General features: G+C 39.3%; 1 protein-coding gene across 1 annotated transcript in view; it reads left to right on the top strand.

Moving 5' to 3' along the window:
* The window catches only part of KMT2D (lysine methyltransferase 2D), a 109,118-nt gene that overhangs the window by 27,162 nt on the left and 55,164 nt on the right, over positions 1-26,792 (top strand). The window contains exons 3-22 of the mRNA XM_063426065.1: positions 551-665; positions 1,468-1,679; positions 1,834-1,943; positions 2,027-2,189; positions 2,551-2,716; positions 3,832-3,946; positions 6,367-6,548; positions 7,994-8,157; positions 11,815-11,910; positions 12,009-12,871; positions 15,892-16,011; positions 20,201-20,311; positions 20,400-20,504; positions 21,563-21,744; positions 22,370-22,534; positions 22,624-22,733; positions 23,297-23,341; positions 23,447-23,656; positions 23,766-23,912; positions 24,875-24,991. Of these exons, the coding sequence (XP_063282135.1) occupies positions 551-665; positions 1,468-1,679; positions 1,834-1,943; positions 2,027-2,189; positions 2,551-2,716; positions 3,832-3,946; positions 6,367-6,548; positions 7,994-8,157; positions 11,815-11,910; positions 12,009-12,871; positions 15,892-16,011; positions 20,201-20,311; positions 20,400-20,504; positions 21,563-21,744; positions 22,370-22,534; positions 22,624-22,733; positions 23,297-23,341; positions 23,447-23,656; positions 23,766-23,912; positions 24,875-24,991 (3,498 nt within the window). The remainder of the gene's footprint in view (positions 1-550; positions 666-1,467; positions 1,680-1,833; positions 1,944-2,026; positions 2,190-2,550; positions 2,717-3,831; positions 3,947-6,366; positions 6,549-7,993; positions 8,158-11,814; positions 11,911-12,008; positions 12,872-15,891; positions 16,012-20,200; positions 20,312-20,399; positions 20,505-21,562; positions 21,745-22,369; positions 22,535-22,623; positions 22,734-23,296; positions 23,342-23,446; positions 23,657-23,765; positions 23,913-24,874; positions 24,992-26,792) is intronic.

The raw sequence follows: 26,792 nt of genomic DNA, 5'->3' as shown, positions 1-26,792 counted from the left end.
CCTACTTAGTGTCCAAGGCAATAACTTACTCTGGTGATGATAGCTTATGGTGGTATGATCCCCACCAAAGGATATGTGGATCCATCAGGAAACCAGCAGCACCGGGAAATATGTAAAAGCCAGAGTATTGGATAAAAAAAACAAAAAAAACCTTTATTTCTCAAAAAATATATTTTAAAACATTCATATAAAAGTGTAAAAAGGTTAGCACTCTAGGGTTACATTTTTTTTTTTCTTTTAAATCTTGATGAAAGATTTGTAAAGCATCGAAAATTTTGATATTCTTGGGATAAATGTAAAAAAAAATATTTTTATTCTATAAAACACCCTAAAGTGCTGACTGCTTTACGTGTGTGTAGATAGAAATGGATCGATCTCTATATAGCGAAATGCTCTGCGCTCATACACCAACTTAAATATATTGCTCGGTATTATTAATAACCAAATCGGAGTAATTACTGTTGTAAGTGAATAAGTGTCATGATTAACTTTTTTTTTTTTAAATCTTTTTAATGTTTCTAATAATTTGTTAATTCTCTTTATACACAAGCTGATGAAAATGTGTCTGATGGGGCCTGTGAAGCTGAAGGGGAGGAGGCTAGCAAACCAGTGCAGACAGACCCAGACAACAAGGATGGTGGTATTTCTGACCCACTGTGCAGCAGGTACTATTATTACAAATATCGGGGGGAGGGGGGAGTGTGAACTAAAAACAGTCTGTTGTACCAAACTATTATAGGATTCCTTGCATGCTGTGTACATCTAACTATTCTGTGTGCTTACATTATTTATTACTAATGGACCAGGGCTCAAATTTACCTCCAGGTTTCTGTTTAAAATACCTATGACCTAGAGCTAGGGTAGGCTACCTGTTAGTAGTACTGTGCCAAAACATGATCTTGAAGTCCCTTGATGTGACTGACACGCACACACACACACACGCACTGTCAGTGGTGTTTGTGGGGACTGTGTATGTGCGCTGTTTATATTATTTGCATAAGGGGAGGCTTATTCCACAGTTCTGTCGATATCTAGCAATGGTATTGGTCAAGGGCAGGAACCGCGATAGCTGCTGTGGGCTGCTCTACTCCATTCCCGTTCACCAGTACTGGGATGAATACATAAATTATCCCTCACCACCTTTTTGCAATAGCTGATATCTGAAGTTCCACTGGGACTCCTGATAGGCCAGAGCCTTGAGTGCCGTGCAAAGGCACCTCGAGTACCAAGTATATCATACGTGCCATAAGTTGCTGACCTCTAAGTATTCAAATACCAGTGGCCACGGTGTTCATTAAATGGTACCTGTTTGTTGCATTTGGCATTCTAAAGTATCTAACATAAATGTATGTTTAGATATTTCTGTTTTCAAACATGTTGTATGTTATGTATTTTATCTGTTTCCATTTTAAGTCTAGTTTAAAATGTTGTACATTTGTATTTATTTTATTTCTTTCCCCCTCCCAGTGCATCCAAGACAAGGCGCTGTGCTCTTTGCAACTGTGGAGAGAGAAGTACTCAAGGACAGGGTGAACTCTTGCGTTTTGATCCTACCCCAGGCCACCTGGAGCTGATTCCTGACGATTGTCAGGCCCAAGCAATTGACACACAACAACCTGATCCTTTTGTAATTGGGTTTGATGAGAGTGTATCCCCAGAAGACCTCTTTGAGTCAACAGGTTAGAAGTGAAACAGTTTCTACAACATTAGGACTCAGTCCTGTATTCTGTGACTACTTAAATTACTTACCAGTGTCTTCATTTTCGTTTTTATTTTTCTAAGCCTCTTGCTTACTGATATGCCTATAATTTTTTTTTTCTTTCTTCTCCACAGGACATTGTTGGGCTCATCAAATGTGTGCATCATGGTCAACAGGAGTACAAAACGTGGAAGGAGTTGGATTAACTAATGTGGATATAGCTGTATTCTCAGGGATATCACAGGTGTGTTACTTTCTGTGCATATTTTGTTCAAAATTGTTTCATGCATGGGTGTGTAATTTTGCGGTCTGTTTTTTATTCTTCAGAAATGTGAACACTGTAATCGGATGGGTGCTACTATTCAGTGCCACTCGACAGGGTGTCTCCGCCGATATCATTTCCCCTGCGCTGCTGCGAGTGGGTCCTTCCAGTCTATGAAGACCTTAAAACTGCTGTGCACAGATCATATTAGTGAAGCTGTTGCATTAGGTTGGTTTGAAAACATTAGCATCTGTAAATTCTTGGAATGTGAATTAGACCTTTAACAAGCGATAATTACGTGCAAATAGTAATCATTCTGCTCTTTTGAAATAAGCTGAAAATACATACTTTCTTTTTTTATGCCTATTTTTTTTTTTAATAAGTTTAGGAAGAAACTGTAAATGATAGTGTGTTGGGACTTTCCTTGTATGTTAAGAGTAACATTCTGTTCTATATTTCTATAAAATCTTTGTAATTTGACTTTTACATTTTGCATCCAATCTCTGTATTTCTTTATCCTCCCCAATAGTTTTATTCACTGCAAATAAATTTGCATATGTCTATTTCCCTCTCTCCTTCCTTGTCTCAGATGACTCTCGATGTGTGCTTTGTGAGAAGCCAGGTGACCTCACAGATCTTCTGTACTGCACTAGTTGTGGTCTACACTATCATGGCTCATGCCTAGAAATCACGGTTACACCATTAAAACGCTCAGGCTGGCAGTGCCCTGAGTGTAAAGTGTGCCAAACATGCAGGTAAGCATACTTTTACTGTTTTGTTATGCACAAATAAAAACTAGTCTTTTATCAAACTAAAAGCTGTGTGTTTTTGATATGCTTGTCTTAAAGGAACACTCCAAGCACCAAAAAGAAACAACTTGTTGCATTTTACACTCCAGGCACAAAGTACATCCAGACACTAAGTTGTCAATCCTCTACATCTTGGTTTGACAATTTACTCTGGGGTCACCATCTCCACTTCAGGCAAAAGCTCCTAGCTTCCCTGTGACGGAACTAATGTAGCTTTTCAGCAAGCTAAAGTACTGTATGGGTCTGGTGTGTAAACTCCAGATATTCCACTAACAGCTTGTGATAGTGAAGTGTGTAAATAGATCTCCCAGGTGTAATTAATGAAACCAGCCTACTGCACTCAAAAATGTATGGTGGCTATAAATATGGAAATTATGACGTATGTATGTCATTGATCTATGTCCGCATGTGTGCATCTGTGCTGTGCATCTCTGTGTCAGTGTGTATGCAAAAAAAGGTTTTACTTTTTGTTTTTTTGTTTTTTTGCTCTCATCTGGGCAGTGTTTGTGTGCAAGTCTGTTTTTGTATGGAGTATATTTTTATGTACTGTTGTCATTTGAATGCAGTGGTGTGTTTGTGGTTATGACTTGCACACACACACCCCTCCCTCCATATTTATAGCCGCCATCCTGTCTCCATACCTTTTTTGAGTGCAGTATGCTGGCTTCATTAATTACACCTGGGAGATCTATTAACACACTTCACTATCAAAAAATGGGAGTGGAATATCTGGAGTTTACACATCAGACCCATACAGTACTTTAGCTTGCTGAAAAGCTTTGTGTAAAGAGTGTCCTATTTTTTAACTTACTTGCACTAAACTCAAGAGGCAGCAATTGCCCAGAGCACCTGCCTTGCAAAGACTTCTCATTGAGCTGCATTGGAAAAACTGTGATTGGATACCAACGGAAAGTCTTGGCGGGGTTAGAAGGGGAGAGCTTGCAAAGGCAGCAGACAAGAGAACTGCAGCTCCTGCAAACTGTTTTTTTTTTTGTTTTGTTTTTTTCTCTGCTTCTAAATCACCACCTATATTTCAGTTGGTCATGCTTTACTCTCCTCAGGCACCCTGGTGAGGACTCTATGATGCTAGTGTGTGATGCCTGTGATAAGGGATATCACACATTTTGTCTGAAGCCAGCTATTGAAAGTCTACCCTCTGACTCATGGAAGTGCAAGGTAATAGATGTGGAAACATGTAAATTGGTTGTATTAAAAATCTAAATGAGAAATTCTCACTGCAAGTTCCCCCAGTAGCAGTATTTACGGCTTTGAATTGTATTTGTTTTACACTTTTTGTTCACTTCAAGCGCAAACATTTCAAATCTTTATGGGTAAGTGAAAGGAGGTGTGGATGAAGTTGAATGTGATGAACTAATACTGACCCTTTTATACTTGAGCAATAAGAGTTGCAATCTTTCCAACTAGAATTCTAGATGGACATTCCAAATTTGATTGATTTTATGTAAACAAATTATTTTTGCAAAAGAGAACTTGGTAACTCCTTGTTCATGGATGAGGTTTAAGGGAAGCAATGGGTCTCCTACACATTGGGTGAGTGTACAGCAAGCCATACACGTGTTCAGAGATCTACTGGATCCTCATCCTTGAAGGCTTTTCCATTGCATTATTCAGCTTAATTTATCCTAACTTTATTGTAAGTATTCCATGAAAGTAGTGACCATAGCACACTGTCACTGAAACAATACAAGCGATGCCTGAGAGATCTGTGACTCCTTTTTATTGAGGTGATTTGCAATCAAATAAAGTACTTGTTTATGTAATTTTTTTGTCTATTTTAAATAACAATAATTTAGTCACTTGGTTTACTTTTAGGAACCATCCCTCCTCCTGCTGTGATTTAGATAAAACTGGCAACTTAAAGGTACACTCCAGGAACCCAGACCACTTCTGCCCATTGGAGTGGTCTGGGTGCCAACTCCCACTACCCTTAACCCTGCATCTGTAAAAATTGCAGTTTTCATAAAATAAACTAGACAGCCACTAGAGGGCACTTCCTGCTCCGTAGCACAGGTTTTCTGTGCTAGAGCGTCGCTGGACGTCCTCACGCTGTGTGAGGACCTCCAGCGTCACTCAATTCCCCATACAAAAGCATTTTCAATGCTTTCCTATGGAGAGGTCTAATATGTGCGTGCGCGCGGCATTGCGGATGACGTCGGCAGGGGAGGAGCGTGGGCAGACCCGAAACCACCACCGAGGGACATTGGCGGGGGTCTCGGGTAAGTCACTGAAGGGGTTTTCACCCCTTCAGCAACATGGGATGGGTGGTGGGAGGGAGAGTGTACCTGCAGTGCCAGGAAAACTGTTTGATTTCCTGGCACTGAAGTGTCCCTTTAAGGGCAAAGTTTTAGTTCGATCAACAGAACCATTCTATTTGTTTACCAAACCCATCAATTTACTGTTTTAGTGATAACAATTTTGTATATAGCTATATTGAACACCTGATCATTACACCGGCAAGGACTTTTATGACCTTGCATTCTAAATACATACACATTAATATGTAGTTGTTCCACTCTTCTGAGAAATTCTTCCACAAGATTTTGGAGTAATTCTGTAGAGCATTCCAGCTGAGCATTTGTGAGGTCAGGAACTGATGTTGGACAAGAAGACCTGGCTGGCAATCTGTGTGTGTTCTACTTCATCCCAAAGATGTTCGATGTGGTTGAGGACAGGGCTCTGTGCATTCCAGCCAAGTTCTTCCACACCATATTTACCCAACCATGTCTTTATGGACTGTGCTTTGTGCACTGGGGCACAGTCATGCTGGAATAGAAAAAAGGCATTTTACAAACTGTTTCCACATGTAGGAAGTATAGTATTGTCCAAAATGTCTAGGTATGCTGAATCATTAAGATTTCCCTTGACTGGAAGTAAGTGGTCTAGGCCAACCCCTGAAAAACATACCATTATCCCTCATCCTTATCCCCTTACCCTTATCCCCTGGGGCAGCAAAAATTTGTGTTGTCCCTGATGGAAAACCATTCCATGAAGCTCTCGCCGCACAGTGTTGGTATGGATATTAATGCCAGTGAAAGTTTTACGCACCTCAGCACTCTGTGACCCCGCTCTGTGACTTTACGTTGTCTTCTGCTTCGCGGCGGTTCCAAAACCTTTACTTTCCAATAATACCACTTACAGTTTACCATGAAATATCTAACAAATAGCAACTATGTAAAATCTGAAGGCAATGACACTTACTATAAAACTTTATTTTAAAACCATTTGAAAATATGCAGAATAGACTGAAAGGATTTACCTATTTAAACATTATTGGGTCTGTCACTGGTAATATAAACTTCCAGAGTAAACAAATTAACCAACTCATAGGTTCCATGAGTCTAGTTTGCATAGTCTCTCTGTATATTAATGTATAGAGATAACAGATATGTTTATACATTTTATATAAAAAACATTTTTTGTATGCAGTCTTCTAAATTGTAAGCTTGTTTGAGCTGGGCTCTCTTGTTTGTCAATCTCCTCCTTTTCTCTTTCCTCACTGTAAAATTATAAAATACTGTAGAAAAAGTTGGCACGGTATGAATTCTAATAATGTTCCCTTCCTCCTTTCCACTTAGAATTGCCGACGTTGTCGAATCTGTGGCTCTCGAACAACACAGTTGGGGCTTGGCTGCCAGTGGTATGAGAACTACACTGTATGTGAGAAATGCCAAGAGCAGCGGGGTCAAGCAATTAACTGCTCTCAATGTAATCAGTCTGGAGCTCCAGAGACCATGCACCGGTGTCCAAAATGTGCAAAGTAAGTTTTGGTGCTTCACTCAGGGACTCATGTCTGCTCCTCTGACATAATGGTGGTAGATTGTGCAAAATGTTCTTAAACCAGTGAGATCTTTTTTTTTTCTAATTTTTCAGAAGGTGTAATCTGTTTTAACAACTCATAAACTATATTTTTGTTATTTAATAATGCCACGTTTGCAATGTACAAGAATTTAAATGGTTACTCCAACAATTGTAGTCTCTACAGCCCGCTGTAGTATATAGTAAAATACTATAAGTCGCCTCTTAGGTAGCTCAGTTGGTGAAATACCAGACTGTTCAAAAACACAAGGTCACAGGCTCAAATCCTGGCAGGGTCAACTCAACCCTTTATCCTTCCGAGGTCGATAAAGGAGTACTATCAATTATGTAGTAATTTCTATTAATATTCAGCCGCCGATTCGATTAATTCTGAGTGCGCTGAAAAGTGCTTTGAGTCTCACTAGGAAAAAAGCACTAAATATAGTTTTATAATAGAAGTACCCTGCTACCGTTCCCCAGCAATTAAGCAAGCTATTTTATAACTGTTTTGCACTTTTACCTGGGCTCGTCCAGGCATTGGGTCTTCACTGTTTGAAGGTCTATAACAAGGTTGTCCAACCTATGGGCCGCTAACAATGTGGCACAGTTGCTGTTGGGTGGCGAGGGAGCCCTCTACATATTCTGCTCTTCCTGCACAGTGCCTTTGCGCGCCCTGCAGTAATTCCGGCAGCCGGGATATGACCTCATCCCGGCATCTGCATCACTACTGGGAACACAAAGGTCCTGTGCAGGAAGAGCACAGAGATCCCAGCCCAGCAGCAACCACAAGCCACCACAAAGAGAGCAATGTAGAAATGCTGGGTGGACCTCTTAATTACTTAATGTGTCTCTGATTTTTGTGTTTATATAGGTCTGTGTGTATGTCTGTTATTGTGTGTGGGTGTCTGTGATTGTGTGTGTGTGGGTGTATATCTGGTTATGTGTGTTTAGTATATAACTCCAAATTTGGTATAGTTCATTATAGCAATCTCACATAAGGATAACAAATAAGGGAGTTATCTACTAAACATTTGTAATAACATCTAGCATTTGCAGGTCTGCAGAAGCTGTATGCTGATCCTGCCTCTTTCATTGGCGGAGAGTGTCAGCTGGCGCTCTCAGACAATAAGTGAGTGTGTTAAAACTATGAAATTCAATCCAAAGGATCAAACAATCAAACAAATGGTTTGTTCAAAAATGAGTGTTTTTAATGTAACACTTCTCTCTGCACATTTATGACAGTAGTCCGTGCCTTATAAATGTGTTTTGTTTTAAATGGAGACCTATATTGTTTAGTTGCCAGACATACATGCGTGCCTATATTTTAACAGAACTATTTTACAGATTGGAAACCAGGTTTCTGTGAGTCTTCTGGTAATCTTTTTTTTTTTTTTTTTTCTGCTGTAGACTACATCATGCGCATTGTGCAAAAGCTTCAGATTTCACAGCATCCAGTGAAGGATGCCCCTTGTGCAGCAAGCTTCAGCCACTCATACATGAGACAGACCAGCAAGTCGACAGGAAGGAGATTCCAAACACAGCACTGTCAGAATGTGAAGCCAAACCACTAGGTGTGTACTGGTCCTTTGATTTGAATAGGAGAGCGCACTCGTAGTAAATAAACAATATAGAATTGGATAATAGTATATTCAAGCAGCTGAACACAAAATAAAATTCCTTACATTTTTTTTTTACCTAAATAGCATTTAAAAACAAAGTGTCAGCGCTATATGTGAAAGCCTTACATTTAGGCAATCTATAAACGTGTGGAAAATCAACAACTTCTCTCTGTAGGTAAATGATGTGTGTGTGTGTGTGTGTGTGTGTGTATATATATATATATATATATAACACCTGTATATCACAATAAGTTGGGTTATACACACAAAAAAGATATGTTAAAACTTGCAAAAGAGTCCAAAAGTTCTGAGTTGGTCTTTGGAGGGTTAATCTTATGTTGCAGTAGAAAAAGTAGCATCCATAGGTACACTGAAGCTCTTGTGTAGATTATACCTTAATAGGATACAAAAAAAGCCTTGCATAGTGTAAAACTGCTTTTAATAATAAAAAGATTTCCTTCCCCCAGATATAGACTCTTACATTAGCAAGTAGTGATACTTGTCTCCAAGATATCACGATCAAGTTTCACAGGATCAGAGGCTGAACAGCTGTTTACCGTCCACTAGTTTTGGTGGTTCAAAACTCCCGCCCGATCTCAGCGCTGATGGGGTGGGGTGGAGTGTAGCATACAAGCTAACCGTGTCTGTGTGGTCGGTTCAAAGCAGGCTGTCGTCATCAAACCTCTGCGTCCTGGATGCCGATAGCACTTCAACGCGTTTCGCCCGCTCTGTCGGGCTTTTTCAAGATAACGGCTGTAGGTAGCGGTCTTTAAATACAATCCTGTCTAATCAGTTTATAATCGCTAAATAATATTATATTCTAAAACATGTTGAATACAGGACACATCTTCTATTTGAAATTAAATACAATCTGATGTTCTCTTGTCCGTGTATTCTTTATAAATAACATAAAAAATTACTAGTGTGGAAATGAGAATAAACATAATTACATAAAGTTAACAATCAGCAAGAAATAAAACAAAATATAAACACGAGTGTACTGTTGTTGTAAATAGGATATATGTTATATTAAATATATAGATTGAATCAGATGTCTCATATTAACCCTTATGTTGCTTACATCCTACATATCTATAATGGTGAAGGCATGTTTATACATCCAAATGGGTGAAAGAGAAGTTTCCCAAAGAAACAAATGGCTCAATTGAGGCAAAATACCCACAGTAATTCCTGGGTTCATTCAAAATAAAAACAAAGACACAAATAAATGTGGTGACTGTAAAGTGCTTCCAAGAATTGGATAATATAGTCAATATGCAAATTAGGGCAAAACCCCATATTGGCACTTTTCCTTCCAAAATTCCTTAAAAAGAAAGAAAGAAAAAACGTGCGTGTAAAGCTAAAAAATATATATATTGAACCAAAAATATAGTGGTTCTTAAGCCAAAAGCTGCTGCACTGCTATAGGAACATTTACACATGGCTTTCCATATGTCTAAAAGATTTAAGTCTTGGCACCATATATAGAGACTAGTTTGTGGTATATGGTATCCAGATTTGAGTCTTTTAGGCAAATAGCAAGCCATACATTGCTGATTTTATGAAAGTGTAGCAATTTAAGGTTTAAGAACAATTCATATTGCTATGTATGTATTTTTCCTTAAGTATGGGAGGCTTGGAGTGAGAGGTGTTAACATGAGGAATTTGCTCTGGTTTACATTGTTCACATCAATGTGAATTTGGAAATTGTGAATACTCTATGACTAGTCTCTATATATGGTGTCCAGACTTAAACCTTTTAGACATATGGCAAGCCATGTGTAAATGTTCCTATGGCAGTGCAGCAGCTTTTGAACAACTATATTTTTGGTTCAATATACATATTTTTTAGCTTTACACGCACGTTTTTTCATCTTTTTAAGGCATTTTGGAAGGAAAAGTGCCAATATGGGGTTTTGCCCTAATTTGCATATTGACTATATTATCCAATTCTTGGAAGCACTTTACATTCACCACTTCTGGATGCATTTATTTGTGTCTTTGTTTTTATTTTGAATGAACCCAGGAATTAATGTGGGTATTTTGCCTCAATTGAGCCATTTGTTTCTTTGGGAAACTTCTCTTTCACCCATGTGGATGTATAAACATGCCTTCACCATTATAGATATGTAGGATGTAAGCAACATAAGGGTTAATATGAGACATCTGATTCAATCTATATATTTAATATAACATATATCCTATTTACAACAACAGTACACTCGTGTTTATATTTTTTTATTTCTTGCTGATAACTTTATGTAATTATGTTTATTCTCATTTCCACACTAGTAACTTTTTATGTTATTTATAACTATTTTACATCAGATTGTATTTAATTTCAAATAGATGTGTCCTGTATTCAACATGTTTTAGAATATGATATTATTTAGCGATCTATTCTAAACGGATTAGACAGGATTGTATTTAAAGACCGCTACCTACAGCCGTTACACTATCTTGAAAAAGCCTGACAGAGCGGGCGAAACGCGTTGGAAGTGCATCCAGGACGCAGAGGTTTGATGACGACAGCCTGCTTTGAACCGACCACACAGACACGGTTAGCTTGTATGCTACACTTCACCCCATCAGCGCTGAGATCGGGCGGGAGTTTTGTACCACCAAAACTAGTGGACGGTAAACGACTGGTCCTTTACTGTAAATGCAGGCCTCAAAATTACCACTCGCCGTGGCTAGGGAAAATTTAGTTCTGGTGCGTGTGGCAAGTAACTTTTTAAGGCCTGGCTAGTATCATTGTGCTTGAAATTCTAATCCCTGCTAAATGAGTTCACTTTAACATTATTTGTTGGTGCACATCATATCCATTGAGCATAAGTTATTACCCTCACAATCCTCATGCAAAAATTGTATTAAATGGAGCTAATCATTAATTGTGATGTCACTTAGAAATTGTTGTCATGTTCTACGTATACCTGTCAGCTTTTAAAGTATATTAGCGGATAATAAACTCTGTTAAACTCAACTCTGGTGATCCTGGCGTCCTTATTGATAAAGTTCACTTATTATCTCAAATCCAATTGCCTAGCTGTTTTGAGTGGGTTTATCAATACAGCGATTAGGAGTGTTATATTGTTAATGCGTTCTTGCACGATATGTGTTGTATTATTATTTTTGCAGGGCACAGACAACATTTTGAGGAGTTGTAGATTTTCTCCTGTTCTCATCTTAATATTTAAATCTCACTTTCAACTTTTTTTTTTTTGTCTTTGCACGTAGTCATAATACCCTCCCCCTGTATATTTGAATTTTGCTTCTAATTTTATTTTGCAAAACCTTTATTCATAGAATATCTGTTATCAACTAAGCAATTCTACAGAAACATATTCAGATTTTTATTTCAGATGTTTGATGTTATTTTTAAGCAATAATTGGACAATTGACAACAGATTTAAAAAAAAAAAAAAGCAATGTCTTATTCTGAAGGTTCATTTTTGTGTGAAGCAGACCCTTTACATAATTGTATTGATAATATTGGCACATACTGTGATGGTTAGAAACTGTCTAGGTAATTGAGAATTTGACACAGTAGCTTCTAGATTCAGCATGCAATCTGTGATGAAGCAAATTAAGTGCTTTCTGTATTTGTAGGGATGCCTGACTCTGATATGGATCATCAGCAAGACAAAGTGCAGACAGAAATGTCCAGCTTGGCAGAAACTCCTTCAGATAGTTTGTTGTTGGAAAGTAAGCAGGGTTCTATTTATTTTTGAAAACCTAGAAGAACCCAATACTGTCAAGTATTAATTTGCATAATGTAATATTCCTTCCTCTTCTGCTTGCAGAACTTTTGACGACAGAAGAAGATACACCTCCCTCCTCAGACAATGAGGCTGCTGAAGCTCTTCCTATGTCCCCAATATTGCCAATAGAAACTAGAAGCCCACCTCCACTGGTGGCAGAACTTTCACCTCAAGAGCGGATTTCTGATACATTTCCCATGCTTGATGAAGCTCCTGTCCTTGTTACTGTGGAAGATGAAGACATGGATGTGGAAGATGGAGAGATTAATACAATTCAAGAGTTAATTAAAAGTGTTGAGTCTGTGACTGCACATTGTCCTGCCCGCAAAGCATCTTTTGTCCCTTCAGCTTCTGACAGTTCACAAATAAGTGCAACTGTGAGAGAAGATAGGACTCCTACAGATAAACCATACATAGATGAAAAAACTTGCAAAAGTCCCATTAAAATAAAGGAAGAACCACCAGACAGCGGTTATCAGCAATCCTCTCTTTCTGACTCAGAAATGGTTCTAGACTCTGAAGATCGTCCCAGTCAAGCCATGACAGATATGTTAAGTACAGACAATACATTAAGCCAAGACCTTGCAGATTTCTCTTCTCACAAGGAACATGTACCCATTAGGTGCACATTCATTAAATCAGAAATTGTAAATGAGATCTCTAATCTGAGCCAGGGGGATACAACTGGTAGCTTTCATGGTTCGGATACAATAGGTTCGCCTGACCCTGAAGGTGGGTCCCTCTCAATGGAAATGTGCTTGAACAAGGAAGATGGATCCTTGCGACTATGCACGGACTCTATGGTAGAGACGGATGATTCCTTATTATATGATCCCACTGGTGGAAAATCTGATATGGACAAGTCACGTAGGAAAGGCTCTCCTGGACGCTCTAGGGTCAAACATGTAAGTATAGGTTTAATTAACTTGTAGTTTTATTTTGTTCCATAAAATGATACACACCATATGTGCATTTCAATGCTTTGAAACTATTGAATAGTAAAAAAAAAAAAAAAATCATATAAATGAAAACTAAATGATATAATTTAGTTTGGGTCGCCTGGTAAAACTGAAATGGAATTTCAGGGATGTGGCTTTTTTTTTTTTTTTTAAATCAACTTGTCCAAGGGACTAAGTGTTAGCCCAATCTACTTGTTAGTCATGATAATCTGCTTGTCCTAACTCAATTTCAATTAAAAGATTTGGACCCCTTCCAAGAGCCCTATACATTGAATATTTTCTCAAAATAAATCTGAAAGGAAGAATGGATGCACCATTTGCTGAGCTGGAGAAATTCTCTAGCTCTGCTATTGTCATAACATGGCTTTTTTTTTACTTGGATTTGCCATTTGGCTTAATTTTGCAAATAAATAACACTGAGTGTCTTGCCTCTGCCCTTCCATAGTCTCCCCCTATTTCATAGTGTGTGCGGTGAGTACTGACTGTGCTTGATGCAAGTGTGGTGTATGTTTGTTCACTGTATATGATGTCTCCTGGCTGTGTGGTTGTGTGACCCTGATACTCTGACACACACATCCACTAACCCACACAAACTACATATTCTCTGACACTCACACAAAGCACAGATTAACAGCAGCTGCTTGGATGTTCAGTAGCGGGTGTGCAGTCTGTGCCATGCTGTCTCTGCCTTCAACAGCATGTTGGCCAGCAGGAAATGACTTCACTATGAATCCTGAGCATTGTGAGAAGCAGTTGGCTGCTGGAAAGAAAAACAAAACAAAAAACTTTCTGATCAGTGTATGTTACTGCATGTTCCGGGAATCGGGTGACCAGTCCCTATGGGTTTGCAAGGTTTGCACAGCCGTGCGAAGATGCGATATTCTATTGTTTTATTCCCAACAATAGGAGTTGGGATGACAAATGAAACGTGGCCCCCGAAACCGTGATATAGTGGCATGTCAGACCCTTAGTAACCTCATTAACAATGCTTCTTCTCTTTGTTTCCTCCCATTCCAAGCAGAGTTGAGCAGTAGGGGAAGGAATTCCATTTCAAGTATACAAAGTTCTAGGGAAAGCTTTGGTTTACAGAAATCCATGTTTAATAAAAATCCCTATTCTGGTATGAATCTGCAGCAACCTATTTTTACTAAGTAAGCAAGAGCCTCTGGCCTTTAATATTCGTAAAGTGATAACTGTATGGCACCTACGTGACCTTTAACACCTTAAGGACAAGTGACATGTCATGATTCCCTTTTATTCCAGAAGTTTGGTCCTTAAGGGGTTAAGCACATGCTACCATTACAATATATTTATTTTTATTGTTATGGTGTTCCTTTTTTAGTATAAATTGATGTACCCCAAATGTGTGAGGACGAATATGTGTGTATATGTAATACAAGCACACATAGTGATCAACCTACATTGAGAGTCTATGCTGATGATAGTTTGTTAGTGATGGTTTAATCAGATACTTCTTATAGAGAAGCACTGAGTTCATATGCAGCATATGTGGACATTGCTACAATCCACCTATTCATTGCAGAGAATCACTGAATCCAATGCTTGTCTGTGGGAACAATAAGCCACACTTGTAATGGTCAGGATCTGTTACAGAAAAAATGCATCTCCGATAGAACACTAGAGTTAGTTTTTTGTTTTTTTTCCCCACAATCATTATTGTAGGTTTTTAATTCTCCCAGTGATATGCAATCAACATACAACATGGTTTCTGACTCTACAAGCTATGTCTATTACGACATGTATAGTAAATAAACATGCAGTGGTTTGTTCCGTTAGCCAACATAGTCCTAAATGTTGTACACGTTTTTACTTCTCATATAGAGGTGTTTTTCATCCAAATGGAAGGGATATTAATTCTCAGGAACTGCAATATTTTACATAAGCTGATAAAGGGAACAGCATTTATGCCCAAAGCCCACTACATTAAAGGAGCACCATAGGCGCCTAGTCCACTTCATATTATTTATTTAATTTAATAGCATATTTGTATTTCTAATAATATAGTGTTCCCTTGCCGTGCAGTACTTTTGGTTATTAGAGTGTCTATTTGTTTTTGTATGGCCAATTGTTTGAAGTATTTTTTCACAAGTTGAAATGTGTTAAAATAGCATTAACCCATTCCTATTAATATCTGCAATATCCACTCTGATGTCCTTTTATGTAGGGTCATCCTGATCTCACTGAATGCAATAAGTATTGCAAAATGAATAGCCAACGTAATGAACTTCCGGCCTCTGCATCTGACGGGAGCCGAGCATTAGGGCAAACTATTGCAGAATGTTTTTTATCTATTACCAAGGACTGGGCCTGGAGTACACCTTACATCATAACCACTATGGTGTGGTGTTGTATCCCTTTACATTTTTCCAGTAAAATGCATAATAAAAAATTTAAACATGCACATTATTAAAAGTTTTTTGTATTCTTCTATTTATTTGCATAGATGAAGCAAAACTTTGAATATAGTCACTTCAAAGTATATTCAGACATCTCCTTTTCCTTCAAAACATTGAAGCGGACACTATATGACAGGGCTGCCCAACAGGTAGATCCCCAGATGTTGTAGAACTACAACTCCTTTAATGCTTTGTCATTCTAAAGGCATGCAAAGCATCATGGGAGTTGTAGTTCAACATCTGGGGATCTACCTGTTGGGCAGCCCTGCTATATGATTACACACGAGGTTTAAGGATACGGTATAAGTAAGACTCAAGTTTTGTGTGTATCTTTGAACCTATACATTTGCAGATGTCTCTATTACAATATGTGACTATGTAAATTTGTATGACAACCTAAAACTGAACTTGTCATCTACACATTACATAGTAACAGGGTAGGGGAATCTATTCCAGGGCTGATGTTTTGATACTGGATCTAAAATAAAATACCAGCGATACTTGGTGGCAATTTGTATTTTATTTTTAAAAAATTTTTTTGATGCATAGGGTCGAAGCAGCAGCTTTCCTGGAAGGCGACGGCCTCGTGGAGGTAGTGGTGCAGGCACGAGCCGAGGTAGAGGAAGGTCAAGACTAAAATCCACAACATCTTCTATTGAAACCCTTCCGGTAAGAAATCATAACTTCTTCATGACCAGCACGGTTTCATTTTTCAGATCGTTTTATTTCTCTTAAATAATGGAGGTCGATCTGTCTCCAAATAACCATACCATATTCCTTTAAATGTCTTATCTATGTAGATTTGTTTCCACTCATGTAATATGAATAACAATAATATAGCAATAAAGGGAAACAAAAGCAGGGGATTGCACTAGACCGGTTTATTATTCCACATAGTCATGTTAGGATATATCAAGAAAGTACATTCAGGGCCGTCTTTAATATGGATTGGACCCTGGGCAAACATTTGCTTGGGCCCCCTGAACCCTGTCGTCCCCTCCCTGGCATGCAATCATGCCGTCCACCCCAACGCAGAGGCGGACGTAAAGTAGAGAGGGCTCTGGTGCATGAATTATTTTGGGCAAGAGGGGGCAAAAGGTAGATCCCCATCTGCCATGCAACTCCAACAATGCTTTGACAGCTGGGCCGCTACCATTTTCCCATGCATGCAGGGTTGTATTTAGCACTGAGCAGTATTTGTGTGTTTGAGTGTTAGCATGTTTTTGTATGGAGTATGTTTGTGTGAATGTAGGGGTGTGTTTGTATGTGGAGATGGCATTTAAATGCAAGTATGCATTTATGTGTAGTGTTGGTTTATGAATACACTGGTGTGTTTATATATAATTTTGTTGTTTAAAAAAAGAGGTGTGTTTAGATGTAGTGTTGAAGTTTGAATGCAGGTGTGTATTTGCGTGTAGTGTTGAAGGCTGAGATGTATGCACAAATACACATGCACTGTCACAAACACACACACTGTGATACACATACACACACAGAAACACTTGCAGATACACAGTCATACAGATGCAGCTATACAGACACATTTACACACACTGACACACACACATACAGACACACAACCTGGCACACATGCAGACACACAGATACACTGACAACATACAGATACACAGACACACACAATGACAACATACAGACACACATATACATAACCTGACAAATGCAGATACAAACACTGACACACATGCAGATACACACATTGGCTACATACAGATACATGCACAGGTATACACACTGGCACACACACAGATACATACTGACAACATACAGATACACACTGACACACACACACACACACACAGACACTGTGACAGACATACATACTGACACATACACAGACATACTGACTGGCACACCGACATACATACTGACACACACAGACATACTGACACACACACACACATACTGACACACACAAAGACATACAAACTGACACACAGACATATACTGACTGACACATACATACTGACACACACACAGACATACATACATACTGACATACACACAGACATACTGACACACACAAAGACATACATACTGATACACACACAGACATACTGACACACACACAGACATACTGACACACACACAGACATACTGACACACACACAGACATACTGACACACACACAGACAAACTGACACACACAGACATACATACTGACACACAGACAAACATACTGACACACAGACAAACATACTGACACACAGACAAACATACTGACACACAGACAAACATACTGACACACAGACAAACATACTGACACACAGACAAACATACTGACACACAGACAAACATACTGACACACAGACAAACATACTGACACACAGACAAACATACTGACACACAGACAAACATACTGACACACAGACAAACATACTGACACACAGACAAACATACTGACACACAGACAAACATACTGACACACAGACAAACATACTGACACACAGACAAACATACTGACACACAGACAAACATACTGACACACAGACAAACATACTGACACACAGACAAACATACTGACACACAGACAAACATACTGACACACAGACACAGACAAACATACTGACACACAGACACAGACAAACATACTGACACACAGACACAGACATACATACTGACACACAGACACAGACATACATACTGACACACAGACACAGACATACATACTGACACACACACACACAGACATACATACTGACACACACACACACAGACATACATACTGACACACACACACATACATACTGACACACACACAGACATACATACTGACACACACACAGACATACATACTGACACACACACAGACATACATACTGACACACACACAGACATACATACTGACACACACACAGACATACATACTGACACACACACAGACATACATACTGACACACACACAGACATACATACTGACACACACACAGACATACATACTGACACACACACACAGACATACATACTGACACACACACAGACATACATACTGACACACACACACAGACATACATACTGACACACACACAGACATACATACTGACACACACACACAGACATACATACTGACACACACACACAGACATACATACTGACACACACACAGACATACATACTGACACACATACTGACACACACACAGACATACATACTGACACACACACAGACATACATACTGACACACACACAGACATACATACTGACACACACACAGACATACATACTGACACACACACAGACATACATACTGACACACACACAGACATACATACTGACACACACACAGACATACATACTGACACACACACAGACATACATACTGACACACACACACAGACATACATACTGACACACACACACAGACATACATACTGACACACACACACAGACATACATACTGACACACACACACAGACATACATACTGACACACACACAGACATACATACTGACACACACACAGACATACATACTGACACACACACAGACATACATACTGACACACACACAGACATACATACTGACACACACACAGACATACATACTGACACACACACAGACATACATACTGACACACACACAGACATACATACTGACACACACACAGACATACATACTGACACACACACACATACATACTGACACACACACACACACATACTGACACACACACACACACATACATACGGACACACACACACACATACATACGGACACACACACACACATACATACGGACACACACACAGACATACATACGGACACACACACAGACATACATACGGACACACACACAGACATACTGACACACACACACAGACATACTGACACACACACACAGACATACTGACACACACACACAGACATACTGACACACACACACAGACATACTGACACACACACACAGACATACTGACACACACACAGACATACTGACACACACACAGACATACTGACACACACACAGACATACTGACACACACACACAGACATACTGACACACACAGACAGACACTCTTCAGTTTCCTACCTTTGAAAGAGGCTTCCTTCCCTGGGGTCCAGTGTGCTGGCTGGGGTAGTTGGGAGTCTGGCTCTGCTTGCTCCCCCTCCTCACTGGATCCTGGCTCAGCAGCCTCCCGCACGGCCCCGATGTCTGTGAGTTGGGAGGAAGTGATTCGCGGACGTCACTTCCTCCCATGCAGCCGCTAAGCAAGGGCCCGGTCGCGCTGTTAAAGAGCCACAGCGCCGTCCGGACCCCTGCTGGAACATGCTCACTGGGTGGCCCTATGGGTATGGGCCACCCGGTGGGCCCCCTTAGTGTGCGGGCCCCGGTGCAGCCGCAATACTAGCACCGCGGGCCCATTAGTTAGGGAAATATATATTTTTTTAAATGTATTGCAGGCAGTGGGGCCCACGGGGCAGCTGCTTTGGGCCCTCCATGAGTAACTGGGCCCAGGGCAGCTTCCCCGTTTGCCCCTCCTTAAAGACGGCCCTGAGTACATTTGTTGTAGATATATAAGAATGGGGTGGGAGGTTTCTCCTGCATAGAGAACTCTAGCTAGAGAGCTATGTAGTGATGCAAAATTGAGTGATTGTAGCATGGAAGTGAGCAAAATGTTTCTCCAACTATAGTGCTCAATTGGATCTGTTAGGAGTATTCACTTGCAGTGCTTGGTCACATGCTGATTTCCATGTGATCAGTGCAGGGGAACTCTCCTTGTGAATGGTCCAGAACCTCTCTTCCAGTTGTAGCAACATAACTTTTGTATTTATTTTTATTTGTATATCTAAGTAACACACTTATCAGGTTTTGCTACTTTTGGTTATGTTTACATGTTTAGATGGCTGATATTGAAAGCTCTCCCAGTAAAGAGGAGGAGGAAGAGGAAGATGACACCATGCAAAATACAGTTGTACTTTTTTCCAACACAGACAAGTTTGTGCTCATGCAGGTGAGTTGTATGACCCTGTAATGTGTTCAATTTCAGTACTTGCGATACCTTTTGCTTATGGTGTCTTTTGTGTTTCTTTCTCCTGAAGGACATGTGTGTGGTTTGTGGCAGCTTTGGTCGTGGCTCAGAGGGTCATCTATTGGCGTGTTCCCAGTGTTCCCAATGCTATCACCCATATTGTGTGAACAGCAAGGTAAGCATAAAGGTGCAAGAAACATTTATTTTACTTCTTTCAATCTGTATTTGTCTTGTTTGTTGTATACTACACATTTGTGCTGAACGTAACATAATATACAAGCAGATAGAAGTTACATATTTACAAAAAATAGACACTGTAGCAGAGGCATAGTTTTTTTTTATAACAGGAACCTGTTTATATTTCTATTCGAACAATGTTCTAATAATGCAGTCACTTTCTCATTCAGCAACATGTATGCTGACGAGTGATTGCAGAGCCAACATCGGTGCATTAAAGTCAAAATATCTCACCAAACTAGACCACATTTAGCTGCTGTGTCAGATCGGGCCCTGACTGGACAAGAACCTTTAGTTTGTCTCTTTCATGGCTGTATCTGGAGGATGTAGTTGCATATCGCTTCCTTACAGTACACACAGCCGTACATGGGAAAGTGAAGTCAAGTATTTGTTTAGCCTGCTTAGTCCTACTGGACTCCAAAAAACACCTTTCTTGCAGGTATGAAAACAGAACGGTAGCTACAAATATTAAGATGAGAGAGTGCACCATAGGGATTCATTTAGTTCAATGCTATAAAACTGCGTATTATGAAAGTAAACACACACAACAAAGTCAGGGTTGACATTTCAGTCCATTAACAGGAATAGTCTTAAGAAAAGTCTTGCTAAGGGACTGAAACATCGACTGTGACTTTGGTGTGTGCATCTGCTTCAGTTACTAGCTTTATAGCCTCATTCCGATGCCTTGTTTGTGCTAGGTTGTTGGTTTGTTCTATGTTGCCTGGCTGGATTTATAAGCATCAAGGGACATTTAAGTTGCAGAACTCCTGTTTGACCCCCCTCCCCTTATAAATGTGTCTGTGTTCACACACCTATTTTGATACATTTAGTATGTTTGCATGCCACTCATTTTAGATAATCTATTTATTCTAATAGAGGATAGTTGAGACAGTGTCATTTTATTTTAAATGGAAATGCAGTGGTCTGTTTGGTGTTTTTTTTTTTTTTTTTTTTTTACCCCCCTCCTTCTCTTACAATATTTTTCTGATTTAACAGATTACCAAGGTGATGCTCCTGAAAGGCTGGCGTTGTGTGGAATGCATAGTTTGTGAGGTGTGTGGGAAAGCCACAGACCCCTCTCGTTTACTGTTATGTGATGACTGTGACATCAGTTACCACACATACTGTCTAGACCCTCCTCTGCATACCGTGCCCAAAGGTGGCTGGAAATGCAAATGGTGAGTTGGTGTTGCAATTTTCAGATGAAGTGCTCTTTAAGCTTCCTGGGTAAAAATGGTATACCAGAGAACTGTAATTATGCTTGTACTATAAGGTAAGGGGATCACAACATCAATGACTGATGCTTGGCATACCGCATTGAGATGTTTCCATTTGTAATGAGAAATATCTCCTCTTATGTTTTGCTTTTTTAATCCTTCTTATGGAAAGCCATTAACTCAATTAAGACCTAGGTCAGACAATTTACTTTATAATGATGATGATCCTGACATGTCATTGAACTTGAGCTGGCTAAATGTAATTCTGAGCTTTACTTCTAAACCAATGCCAGTATTAAAACATTGCATTGTATTGGTTGCATTCTGTGTCTCAGCTGGGCTTTAGAAAATTTTAATGGCATACTATAAATTGCAGACTTCCTGGAACAATAACATTTAATCTATCCACATTTTACACACACTAATTGAACTTCTTTACGCTTACCAGAACTTAATCATAGCATAACATTAACTCAATGTTGTTGGTTAACCTGCAACATTGTTCTTGTCTGTTCGTGAATTACTTTTCATTTGCTAACCCCAATTCCTTGTCTTGATTTATTTATTTATTTATTTTTCCTTTCAGGTGTGTGTGCTGCATGCAGTGCGGAGCTCTGAGTCCAGGGTTTCATGCAGAGTGGCAGAATAATTATACCCATTGTGCACCTTGTGCCAGTCTGGTAAGCTGCCCAATATGCCACCTGAAATACATGGAAGGCGACCTTCTCATACAATGTCAGAACTGTGAGAGGTAAGTGCTGGCTTTCAGTACTTGAACTCCATTAATATATGCCCTAATGACAGAATTAGCAAACCTGTTTTAACCCTTGTTCTCTGTAGATGGCTTCATGCTGTATGTGAAAACTTATTCACAGAAGAGGAGGTTGAACAAGCTGCAGATGAAGGTTTTGATTGCGCGTCTTGCCAACCCTACATTGTAAAACCAGTGGGTAAGTAGAGATTTTAAAATCTGCAACTAAGGAGCCATTAGATTTGGAAATGGCGTGACCAGTGCAAATGCTAAGAATCACCTGTTTTTATGAAAAAATTAATTAAAAAAATAACCAAAAAGGGTTTATACTTTTCGAGCTATGCGATTTTTCCCTTTTTTACCGTCTCTCAGCTGATCCACTTAACACAAGCAGAGAATTAGTGTGTGCCATCCATTGGCTCTTCTGAGATTGTATGCTGTGATTGTCCTTAATGAATGTGAGATCTGCTTACAATATTCTACAATCTAATTTGAGCAGAGGTTTAGGGTTTCTCCTTATTGAAGCAGTAATAGGAAATGTGGGCAGTGACCTGCTTGTGTGCATGTCTAAGCAGATGCAGCCACCAGGGGGAAATGCATAGAACCTTTAAATTGACATGCAACTTATCAAATTTAAATAAAACATTATTGAAGTTTTATTTTATGTAGGCAACGGTTGTTTTACAGTTTACTTGGTCTTTACAGTACATTAAATACATGTGGCTCTGTATACATAATGTCCTTTCTTTATTTTTCACCCAGTTCCAGTTATCCTTCCTGAGAGTCCAATAAAGATTAAAGAACCAGGTAAGCAAGTGTCAGTATGGTGTGCTTAAAATAGCCTAACAAGTGTGGCTGTAAAGTAGTTCATTCTCTCCTATATATTTATATATATATATATATTGTTTTTAGAACCTCAATACTTTCCGTTTGATGGAGTTTGGCTGACAGAGGCAGGAATGGCAGTGCTGCGCAGTCTTACTCTGTCGCCCATTCAGAAGAAAAAACCTCGTCGTTCACGATTGTGTACTGGTGGAGAAATCTTTTTGGATGGTCCGGAGCATGCTGGCTTAGAAGAAAGGAAGGAAATGGAGGGCGACTGTGAGGAACCTAAGGCAGATGGTATGAGTTCTGTAAATTCCTGTGTTGTGCAATGCAGATCTTGGCAAAACTAAAATGTCAGTTTCACGTTCTTTATTTCACTTATTGTTTCTTTGCTGAAACATTTCAGGATGTAATATTGAGTCTATGGAGTGTGAGATTAAGACAGAACCTCTTGGAAGCCCTGAAAGAGAGGTTGGAGGGGAAATTGAGGCAGGGAAAGGGATTGAGGATGCAGAAGATGTGAAGAAAAAGAAAAGAAAACCTTACAGGCCAGGTATGCCTTTTCCTGATGGAATGAAATATTTCTGTTTTAGATATTGTTGCCATATAAAGGCCTTGGACTATAGTGCAGCGCCATCTGTTGGTTAAAGAGTGGTTATCAACATTTCACTGTGTGAAGTGCAGGAAAAAATGCTCTGGGATTTTGATTTCATAAGTTTCCCTTTATGTGACAGTTATGTATTTTATTATGCCTCTGTTTTATGTTTTTGTGTTATTCTGAATATCTCAGCATAAGTTCGATGTAGCACTGTTGAAGGTTGGCCAAAGTTTTTGAAAATTATAGAAATTTTCCAGTTCCTTTTGGAACAGTGTTTAAGTGTGGTTCTTTCCAGGAGCCCAGTGACATCCTAAGGGCCTGTCTTCTGGCCTGCTTCTTGGTGTTTGGGATCAGCTACAGAGTTGTTAGACCCTTGAGCACAAGAGCTAGGCCTCACTGAGTCAAAAAAAAAATCTTTATTAAGATTGGGCCAGGAGTAGGCCGAATGATCACTACCTGTTGAGATTGCTTTCTGTTGGAGAGGACTGATGGGAAGGGGGATCACTTTCAGCCATAAAAGACTGAAAACAGTTCGCTCTCTGACTGAGTGACCAGGGGGATCGCTTTGTGCTCGAGAAGGACGGAGTGGGCAGAGGGATCGCTCCCTGCCAGAAAGGACGGAGTGGGCAGAGGGATCGCTCCCTGCCAGAAAGATGGCTGGGTCCCTGGTGCTAGAGGAGGGATGGACAACGTAGTGGGACAAGTCCGGAACCCAAGCCAGTCATGCCCTGTTCTCGTTCTAGATCTAATAATTTTTTTCCTGTGTATCATCAGTTTGTGAAGGATGGTGCTTGTGATAATGTTTATCCCACTTTTATAAACTTTGTATTCCAATGGTCCTCTACAGAAAAATGTTTTGAAACTACCAATGTATTTGTTTTTGTGGTTAACCAAATAACCTGTTAATTTTTTCTTAGGTATTGGTGGCTTTATGATAAGACAGCGAAAAACACATACACGCTCAAAGAAAGGAAATGCAGCATTTTTGGAAGCATGTCGAGAGAGCCAGAATCAAGATATTCACGTAGATGATGGTATGATGCTCCTTATTGCAGCATTTTCATATGTAGCCATGTTTGTAAAGCTCAACTGACATTTCTCTGCAAGGTACCGCCGTTGTAGTGGCACTTTGATGGCAGTGTGTTATATTATTGTTGCTCAGAATATTCAACGTGTAAAAAGGGAGTGCCTATACATGTCCAATATTTATAATAAAGTTGCCAATAATTTATGAAGATGACAATAATTAAACATCTATACACAAATCTAGATATTATTTGATTTATTTATAGTACAAAAAACAATGACCTTTAATAACGTATCAATCCCGTTGTGTTAAGGAAGAATTATTTAATAGGATTTAGGAGGCTATCTGGAAGAAGACGTTTAGTGGTTTGTTTTACAGTTAGAAACTGAGATCTGCTTCCACCAGGTTTTAGCTATGACTATATATTCTCTTAAGTACAAAAATTCTCAAGTCCACACTTAACCCACAGTTGACAATTGACTTCTACTGTTTTAACATAACGGTTAATAATAGTTGCAAATGTTATACATTGCCCCCACCAATCTGGAGATGCTACAGCTCTGTAGTATTTCATTAATAGGTTTCTATCTGAATTCACTTTTTAGTGGAAGGTTCCTTAGATTTTCTCCTGCTCGGCTCTTACTTCCAGCCCCTTGTCTTGTGGATCTTTTATGTGATGGTTTTATGATGATTCTTAATCCCTGGTCCCCAGTTATGTTTGGGGGAGAATGTAAGTACTGTAACTGCTTCATCTTATTGAAATGGTTATAGTGCCTGGAGTCCCTTCACATATTCAGTGTTAAACCATTTTAATGCTTTAAAGCTATATGGAAGCTAATAAGGAACATTAACCTGAGCAACAATAGGTCTCTATGATTGGCTGAGAGTGTCAGCGGACTGCTTTCAGCCTATTAAAGTAACTCGGTCAGATTTGAATGGGTATGGCTAGAAGGAAGTGTTTAATCACTCCCTTCGCCACACCAGTGGAGACAGAGGTCTATGAAGTCAGGGACCCCCATCCATTGTTAAACTGCTCGAAAACTGTTTCACTGAATGGAGGAACAGTGCCATAGGACTCGATGTACTATAATCCGCTTAATGAGATGAAATGGTTATAGGGCCTTAAGTGTCCCTTTGAGATGCCTACTGGGCTAGTCTAGATAAAGTGTGCCTATTCTATTGGGATTCTAAACTTAATAACTGGTGTGCTTTATAGACAAACTAAATGCTTACTTATGTAGCTGCTTTACCTGTCCATTAGGTGATACTATGGTGCCACAAATCAGCATTAGGTTTTTATAAACATTCGATAAAATTGTGATGTTTTGTCTTTAAAATAAACAAAGATTTTATCAATTAAGATTGTCCTCTGTAATTCAGACCTATGCTGGTAAAAATCTACTTTATCGGCCTTCTACCACAAGGTGTTGTATTGTTTTAGTTATATATTTCAAGACTCCTATCATTTGTCTTTTAATCAATAGGCCACCTGTGGTTTTCCATTCATAGATGGTGAATGTTTTTATGGCTTGGAATACAGTGGTTTGTTTGCCAGCTGTTTTTTTATTTTATTTATTTTTTAATAAAATATATTGGCAATTGTTTCATTCCACGCCAGCATCTTTTGGCTGAGAAGTTTCTCGGGAGGGTTTCTGTTTATCAACCTTGTGACCTTACTTGCTGTCCATTTTCATAAAGCCATGCAAATTGTATTTCAAAAGTTCTGATTCAGTTCAATCCATCGCCCCATTTAACACCAATGAATGATGCATAGTTATATTTTATATTGTTATTGAGCTTGGGAAAGA

Source organism: Pelobates fuscus, chromosome 1, assembly GCF_036172605.1.
Source record: "Pelobates fuscus isolate aPelFus1 chromosome 1, aPelFus1.pri, whole genome shotgun sequence".
Lineage (NCBI taxonomy): Eukaryota > Metazoa > Chordata > Amphibia > Anura > Pelobatidae > Pelobates > Pelobates fuscus.
This window is presented reverse-complemented; position numbering and strand designations above follow the sequence as displayed.